Source organism: Hetaerina americana, unplaced genomic scaffold (assembly GCF_022747635.1).
Source record: "Hetaerina americana unplaced genomic scaffold, ioHetAmer1.1.p SCAF_12, whole genome shotgun sequence".
NCBI lineage: Eukaryota > Metazoa > Arthropoda > Insecta > Odonata > Calopterygidae > Hetaerina > Hetaerina americana.
In genome coordinates, this window is record NW_027286292.1 from 24,913,572 (window position 1) to 24,923,094 (window position 9,523).

The 9,523-nt window shown below is 33.8% G+C and overlaps 1 protein-coding gene across 3 annotated transcripts in view; it reads left to right on the forward strand.

The window, feature by feature from the left end:
• Positions 1–8,352, forward strand: part of Ptp99A (Protein tyrosine phosphatase 99A) — a 592,897-nt gene extending 584,545 nt beyond the window's left edge. For all 3 annotated transcript variants that reach the window (XM_071582787.1, XM_071582788.1, XM_071582789.1), the window contains 4 exons: positions 678–805; positions 3,830–4,101; positions 4,395–4,530; positions 4,889–8,352. In XM_071582787.1, coding sequence (XP_071438888.1) covers positions 678–805; positions 3,830–4,101; positions 4,395–4,530; positions 4,889–5,113 — 761 coding nt within the window. In that variant the 3' untranslated portion in view covers positions 5,114–8,352. The remainder of the gene's footprint in view (positions 1–677; positions 806–3,829; positions 4,102–4,394; positions 4,531–4,888) is intronic.
• The last annotated feature ends 1,171 nt before the right edge of the window (positions 8,353–9,523 follow it).

Sequence of the window (9,523 nt, forward strand, 5' to 3'; positions counted from 1 at the left end):
TATTAAATCATTATGAAAGTATTTCATTAAGTGTTTAACATTTATATCATATTCTGCATTCAAACTTTTTAGCTTGAGCAACCTATTTTTTCGGTTGCCTTGACAGATTTAACTACCTCTTATGATTTTATTATTTTCTGAATGGAACATAGTAATGTAATTCACCTGTGCCATAATTTTCCAATTATCCTGTAAAACCTCATTGATGCCAAATTAAAGTTATCGAAATAATTCGACTTGCATTTTTTTGGTTCCAAGTTAATAATCTTTGAATGAATGAGCTATCTAAAATTTGATTTTAATGTTTGACATAAAATTTCTTTTGCTAACAAGCATCTGATAGATATTAAATAATATTAGCAGTGATAGAAAATCTTATAGGGTTGATTCATTTAGGGTGAATACATCACATCTCTACATTTAAAATCGTATTGAGAAGAAATTGAAGTAAATGGCTTGAAGAATTAAATTATGTTGGTGACTTTGAGTGCTATTTATCGTTGGAAAAAAATTATACCTTGATTAGAAATTAAGTGTTGTTGTCGAGATCTGTTACATCAGTGCTGAAAATGTTAAACTGGATAAAATTGCTTACCATGACCAAAGCATTTGCATATAAGTTATTTGTTGATATTTTAAAAATTATATCATTGATTAATATGGACTCATGTTTTCAGGATTTAATAAGCTTAAGGAGTTCATCATTTCCCAGCACCCTCTTGATATTACAGTATATGATTTTTGGCAGATGGTTTGGGATCAGAATGCACAGACCATTGTCATGCTGTCTAGTCTGGATGATGAGGTAATATCTGTCTTATCATTTTTCTATAGTAATTTCATGACATTGAATGGGACTAAAAACTAAGATTTATAACATATTTTTGAATTAATTTTGAAAATTTTTTAGAGTTAAAATGAATATTGACTTTCAGGCTCAAGAACTTGATTGCTTTAACTTATATAGAACACTTTTGCAAACAAGTGTTTGTATGTGCAATTTAAAAATTTAGTTGATGTAGATATGTGCATAGGTGAAAGAATTATTTCCATTCTGATATACATTGTAATGATGTGAATTCTTCTACTGCCATAATAATAGTTAAGGTCATAGATAAGTGTATGATTCAAAAGCTATAGATAAGTTGTTGTGGCATATAAAGGAGCTAATTGGAGTGAACTGAAAACTTGGCATATTATGCAGAATAGCATTGGGCTTTCGTTTTTTGTTATTAACATTAAGTTGTGACTGATATCACTGGAGCCGTGTAAAAATTTGATTTAATTATTAATCTATGTTTAAATCCATCTTTATATGTGAAAAAATTGTGACATACTACCTTGATCAAAAAGTTCCCGGAATAACCACCGTGTGGCGCTCCCATCGTTCCGATTTGAGTTCTGTTTTTTTGTTAAATTGGTACATCTGTTGTTGATATTCCCTTTAAATCTTAGTGTCATAACTTGACATTTGCAAAAGTTACGGTCGGTTTTCCGTATGTCCATCAGTGCTTCCTGCGATTTTTCCATTACTTCCTCTCGGCTGCTAAAACGCGTTCCCCGTAATGGTTTTTTAACTCGATTGAACAGAAAGAAGTCACAGGGAGCCAAATCAGGTGAATTCGGTGGCTGTTGGATGGTATTTGTTGCATTTTTCGTCAAAAAATTACGAATAATGATAGCACTGTGCGACGGTGCGTTATCATGGTGCAAAATCCACGAGTTTTCTGCCCACATTTCTGGTCTCTTTCGGCGAATTGCTTCACGCAAACGTCTCATAACGCCCAAATAATACTCTTTGTTTACTGTCTGGCCTTCTGGCAAAAATTCATGATGCACTACACCGTTGTAATCCATGAAAACCGTCAGCATTGCCTTCTTTTTTGACTGAAAACGACGTGGTTTTTTTGGTCTCGGCTCATTTGGTGAACGCCATTCACTTGCCTGATGTCTGGATTGCGTGTCGTACTCATAAACCCACGTCTCGTCTCCAGTAATGATCCTTTTGATGAATGTGGGATCGGATTCAGCCTCGCAAATCATGTCTTTTGCGACGTCAACACGGTCTCTTTTTTGCATGAAATTGAGGTCTTTTGGCACCAACTTTGCTGCTACACGACGGAAACCCAAATCATTAACCACAATGTCTTGGGCGGATCCATAGGCAATGTTCAAGTCCTCCGCTATTTCTCTGATGGTTAATTTGCGGTTATTGACCAACATTTCTTTTACTTTATCAATTTTTTCACCGACTTTCGATGTCGATGGTCTGCCACTGCGTTCATCATCTTCGATTGACTCACGACCACTTCTGAACCGCTCGTGCCACTGGTAAACGACCGTTTTTTTTAGAGAATCGTTGCCGAAACACTTTTCCAACATTTCCAACGTCCGTGCGCCACTAAATCCGTTTTTTACGCAAAATTTAATACAAGTTCGTTGTTGCAAATTTAAATCCATTTCTGAAATTGTAAAAAATCGCCAACACACACAGAGATAGATGTACTCTTGGCTACGTAACTTTTGCAAATGTCAAGTTATGACACTAAGATTTAAAGGGAATATCAACAACAGATGTACCAATTTAACAAAAAAAACAGAACTCAAATCGGAACGATGGGAGCGCCACACGGTGGTTATTCCGGGAACTTTTTGATCAAGGTAGTATTTAAAGTAGACATAAAAAAGATTGAAAATGTTTAATCATCCAGGAGCCAATGATAAAATTTTGACATCTTGGAATTTTACAACCAAGTTAACTTAAAAATTCCTAACTCTCTCACATCTGATTAGTGGGCCTACTTCAACTACGTTGACAGAGCTTCAAGACGAAGTGGACTTTGGTATCATTAGCAGCAGTATTTTCTTCACCAGATAATTATGAATTCAACCCATCTCCTTTCCTACATGAATCTCTTTCAAATCTCTTATCTTTTCTTTTGACTATCTAGTATAGTTAAATCTTGATAAATTCACCATCTCTATGATGAATCTTACCCACATGAAAATGAGTTTGAATATTCACCATCTAACAACAAAGTAAATGTGTAGCAAGGGAAAGACCAGCGAAAATATCCCTGTAGTTTTGCTGAAGCACAGAAGTATGACAGCTTCAATTTCACCTACTGTTGAATTCAAAATTTTAGGACCATGAAATTTTATAGGGTTTTTGTGATAATTTTTTCGTAGAACAAAGTACAGTACATATTCTGAAAGATATTTGTATCATATATGTATGTGCTGATTACATGGAACAAATTTATTGATTTTTTAATTTAATAGCTTTCGACAAGAAAAAGCCATGTAGAAGAGCTGAAAAACTGGGTGAAAGGAAAATTTGGTCATATTTTGGCCCCGAAAAACTATTCAAGCTCATTAAAATTTCAAAAATAAAGGAAGCCATCTCGCCATCTTTTGTTTTGGCTGAAGGAAATTTGGCTGTATACTCCATAGCTCTCCTGTGGGTGGTGGATTTGTGTAAACAGGCTCAAGGGAATTCAAAGGAGAGCTCTGTGCAAATAGCTCCATAAGATCAGCTCAAGAGTTTTATTGTGGTCATTGTAAACACCTTGAGGGTCATTACTTTGTATAGTTTCTTGCCAGTGGAAATGCACATTAACGAGCTTTCTGCATGTGTAAATTAGGAGAACTTGTAAATTGACTTATGGTTTCAGAAATGGACCCTTAGTAGAACACTCAAGTTTCTCTATTTTGATAAGTAAACATAAATATTATAACTTAAAGTCTTAAATTATTGTTGAAATATTTTTTTGACCTGCTATTTTAGTTTAAATCATTTCATCATCACTAACATTACCCATTATTTTAGGAAAATGATTGCTACTGGCCAACTGAAGAAGGTGATCTTGAGTCCGATAACTTCAAGGTGAAATTCATTGAAAAGCATGATCATATTGGTTACCAGACACGTGATTTCACTGTACATTCCCTGCAAGATGATTATGAGTTACCTGTTCGACTGATTCAATGCACCAACTGGCTTGATAATTGCTCTTCAGTGGTATCAATATTTGACACTATCAATATGGTTCAAGAATGGCATGCTGGATTTCAAAATGGCCCAATGATTGTGATTGATAGGTAAGTTGACCATAGGGGTATATTGGCATATTTTGTTTTTCGTGTTTCAATATACTAGTGTATGTTAATTATACCTGTACATGCTTCCAATATCCTGGTATATTTTTATATATTTACCTCTTACTCCCATGCCCAAAGGTTGTATTTCCATTTAACATTTCTTGAAATTCCATTTTACCAAAATCAACTTTTACTATATTTTCTGCAAATATTATGTATTTATGTGTCTAAATTGCTGTTAGATTTGCATACAGTATGTGGAAAGTCATTAATGTTTCCCATTATATTTTCAGCTATGGTGGTACAGAAGCTGCAACATTCTGCTGTTTGACTACACTGATGAAGCAGTTAGAGTTTGAGAAGCATGTTGATGTATATATGTATGCTAAGCTGTACCATAATAGGCGCCCTGGAATCTGGAGGAGTCTGGTAATATATTGAAACTCTAAACATAACTATTTATTTACCTATCTCTCCTGCAACATTTGCTATTTAAATTGAGCATGATAGCACAAGCACTTCCTGTGAATTAGTTACAAATATTTTTACAAATTGTGTGTTTGTGTTTCTTAATTTCTTTATAAAAATGGGATTGCTTCTTCTAATTTTAGGTAAATTTATGTTTATGGTCATTTCTATATTTGCAGTTTCTACTACATTATTACTATTAACTCATCCTGCTCTTGACAATATGACATTTGTCATTTGATGATGTTTGAGTGATTTACTGTGTCATGTAAAATAGGAAGATTGTAAGCACATTAATGAGTACTTTATTTCATTTCAGGATGACTATCTGTATCTTTATCGTGCCATGGAAGCTCTGATTGGAACTATGGGAAATCAAGTTGCTGCCCCTACACTTGCCCCGGATATATATCTAACCATAAATGGTAATGTTAACGGTTATGTCAACAATGGGAATGGGCATGTCAACAGTGGAAATGGAATCACTCGTTTATCCCCTGAAGGAATGGAGCCAGCCCAAAAAATTAAAGATTCGATGGCCTGACTTGTAACCTCCTGCTAATGATCATCACCAAAATAAGACGACACATGTTTCCAACTTAGATTTTCACATTTCCCATTTTAATGACCGATGATTTACAAATGAAGTGAGAAATTTGTTTCACAGTATGCAATGATAATTGTGGTAATGCCGACTATTGATGTACTGGATATGAAGAGAAATATTTTTCAAGCTAATCAATGTAAAATTGACATATTAATAACAGAACTTGACATACCGAGCATGAGATGACATATTTTTCACACGGATAGTTGCTTAATTGCCATTTAACAGATGATTGCCAAACAGAACTTGAGAAAACATATTTTTCACCCACTTCAAGACATAAAATTGACATTATTAACCAATCATTGACAAACTGATGAGGAGTCATATTTTTCACACTGATGAGTGCAAATTTGCAGTATTGATAACTGATAATTGACAAAATGAAGTTGAGAAGATGTATTTTTCACACAAATATATTTGCAGAATTGCAATATTGATAACTGATTACCGACAAACTGATGATAAGACATATTTTTCATGCCAAAAAATGCAGAATTGCAATATTGAGTTGCAATTGATCATTGACAAACTGAAAATGAGAAAACTTAGATTTCACACCGATAAGGAAAAATTGCTGTTTGCATTTTCTATACATCTAGTGTATTCAGCTCGTGTTCTTTCACAGGCTGGATATGACAAATATTTCATTTGCTGTGTTCTGAGCTTTGTATTTTCTGAGGACTTGTTCAGATTTCACTATCTCTGAGATTGTAAGCATGGGGGGATGAGTTTGGTATAATGTGATTGATGGACTATAAAGGGAGCCTCCTAATGCTGATAGATTTTTATTCAGATTAATAAGTGTGGTGTACATGCATGTGCTGTTGTATGCTGCTTATATGACCAAATGACAAAGACTTTGGTTATTGATGCATTTTCATTCTGTGCCAAGATGAAATTGTGCACACATTTTTCAGTCTTTCATTAACAGATGTGTGATGTATTAAATACTGTGCAGCTATATTTAGCTAAACTTGCTGGTATGATTTGTACTGAATGATTCATACAATCACCGGCCTTCTTAATCCAAGTGGTGTATTTTCTCCCATGTAAAATTTAGATTGATATGATGTTTTAGACTGGGGGAATATTTTAGGAGGCACCAGTAATGTTGTGCATGTTCTATTTGTGTTTAACAATAGTCATATAGGTGTTGTCACCTACTTCCTTTTTTCTTAGTCATTTTTCCCCAGTTGAAAATTCATACCGTGGTAGATCTAGTCACAGCCTGAGTTGTGGCGAAGGGAAATTTTTTATTAAATTTAAGTTAAATAATCTTAATTTTGAGCAGCTATATGTCAGAGACATTATTGTATGCTCTTGCCAAATGTTTTATAAATACTATGTGTTTATATGTGCTATATGCAAAACTACATGTAGTCCTTCAGTAGGTTTGTGTTTAATGACATATTTATATTTCTTGATATTCATTTTCACTATGACTGACTGATATGTAACTGTGTTGAATTGATAGTCACATATTCTAATACTCTGTGTCAAGCCTATAAGTTGTTTCCAACTTTCAATGTTTTATACTATGTATTTTAATAATTTGAAATGAGAATTTGGAATCCCATCTGAATATACGCTTTTGGATGTTTCTATTTGCAGATCCAAGATGTGCATTTAATCAAATACATTATTTGCTGTCGTTCGCTCATATACATGTGCTAAGGTTTCCATATTTGTTCAGTGTATTCAGGTGTGCATATTTTAAAATGGTGTATACTCTGATTTTATCATTGTTAAAACAATAGATTATAATCATGACTGGACTAAATGGTTAGAATTCACTGTTTCCAGACTCATAGTTACAATGAAAGTTATATGTGTATATGTATTACAGTGTATGTTTTTCTTTGTGTGCATAAACCCATCTTCTATTCCATTTAAGAGTACAAATGTGATCTGCATGCCAAACTTGCTTGTTATTAACTGTACTCAGTGTTATAGTGCTTATAAGTTGTGCAGATGTGGGGAAGAAATTTCCCTCAATATTCATCATTATTTACAGATTTTTTCCTTTGCATTTTTTTACTTCAGATGTTTTGAGAAAGCATCAGACTTTAAAAGCTTTGATTTATACTTAATCATTGCAATTGTAACTTTATTTTTACTATTTGTGTTGTGCATAGATATTTGTAAATAATACATGGATGAGTGTGGTGTTGCTACTTCAGAACATCCAGGTGTTCCTAGTTGATGCAGTAGCTAAATGGACCTTTAATTTATGAAGCCAAAAACATGTACTGGGTTTTGCAATGCGACATTAACTTCTTTCAAGCATCTATTGTCAGAGTAGGCTATGATAATGGGCTTTGTTTGTTAAATGTGTGTTTCGTTGTCATAGCACCTGCATGTATATGAAGTTTTTTTCAATTCCTGTAAACATTTTTTTTGACCCGAGTGACCAATTGTTTGATCCAAGCGATAATTTTTTTTTTTTTTAAGAGTTTGTTTTAGTACAGATGTCATATTATTTTTATATACCCAAATTGACTTTTATACCAATCTTAGTCCCAGCCAAGTGGCAAGTTAATGTAGCTTATGGACATAGATAATAGATATTGTGAGCAGTTACGGGCTATTTTCAAAATATCCTTTATTCTCCTCAAAAATGTGTAATGGCTGGAGACAGTGTTATGGGTTGCTATTTAGGGTATGGAATTTAATGTTTTAATGTCATTGACGAAGCTTCATAAATATTGACATTAATAATTTGCTGGCATCCAATTTGTGATTAGATGGATGGAATGATTACCATCAGGGGGGTGCGATTGATGGAATGATTACTACTAGGGGGGGTGCAATTGATGGAATGATTACAACCAAAGGGGGGTTGATGGAATGATTACTATCTGGCGGGATGCAAATATACCCGGAAGCAACACCCAACATCGCTTATCCTCTCACTGTCGTCAACCGCCTGTCAATCATAAAAATTACTTTTCTCCAAAGTAAATGTAATTGTGAAGAAAAATAAGTGTTCTGGTCTGAATATAAAAAATGTATGTTTTAAGATGTGTAATGTAACAGTTTCAAAATTTAATTGATATTGTTTCAATTACAAAGGAGATTTGACCTAGTGTAGACTCCTTGATGTGTTAATGTTTTATGTATTGTAACCAGCTTCACCCATTTTGTAAAACTGTATATTTTGTTTCTCGATTAAAGCTTGCAATGTATGAAAATCTGAACTTATTTATTGGCTCAAAATATGAAAACTATTCCTTCTTGGAAACTAAAAATTCTCTAATGAAATGCAACATTTTCTTTTTAATAGTGAGTTAGTGGAAATGAAATGCAACATTTCATTCTTAATTAATGCAATTTAGAACAGCATTCAAGTGATAAAAATTTAATGGGTGTGCATCTAGCAGCAATGTAGATGTATATAATTAAGTTTTATATAGGTGCTCTTAAAGCTAAAATTGTTCTAAAAGAAGACTACCCAATGCAATGGCTTACTTTTTAAAACCGGTCAATTTCAAAGAAATGTAGCCATACTTATCATTTTGGCTGATAAGTTGATGAATGAAAGACATGTGGATACAGTAACTATTTGAATGCGTTTGGCCATGTCCATCTAAACTTAAAACCATCAACCACAGTAATTAACTCAAGGGATAATTTTTTTCCTTGAGGGCTAAGCTCACCTGCACCCCACAAGGAGCCACCCTTGTGTTAGCAAAACTCTAAGACTTAAAGACAGGTTGTGGAATTTGAGGAAGGGTCAGGAAGAATAAAAAGGGCATGGAGCGATTTCAAGATAAAGGTTATTGATAGGTATAGAAATTGGTCCTAATAAGAAGGTAGTGATTAAGAGAGAGTATTCATGGGAAGAGGTGGGAGAGAACAAGAAATGGTAGGAGAGTTTGAAATAGTGAGCATTAGATCCAGAGAGCCTGAGAGGGATCAGGAGAATGGGGTGCATATCAAAAGGAAGAGAAGTGGAATGAGACATTTTTATTTTTTTTAACAGATATTCTCTTCATTTATCCTGAAATACTGAGTCAATATTCTTCCCTGTAATAGGGCCTTTTTTGTGAGTCATGTCACCATAAATATAGTTCTACAAATGGGTGCAATATTCAGTAAATAAGTCATCATTTTATTTTTATGAATCATTTTAATTTTCTATTTGACCATCCACTCTGTCTACTTCTTCCTCCCTATGATTACTTTTTGGCATATAGACGAAGTTCGTTGCCTCAGCTTTTGCATCTATGAATAATCTTCAATCACTCTATGTATACTATGTGTCTTCCTACCTTTTTGTTCAATACTATTGCTACATATCACAGGCTCTCTTCCTTTTCCCTGTATATTATTCTGTGATATCTT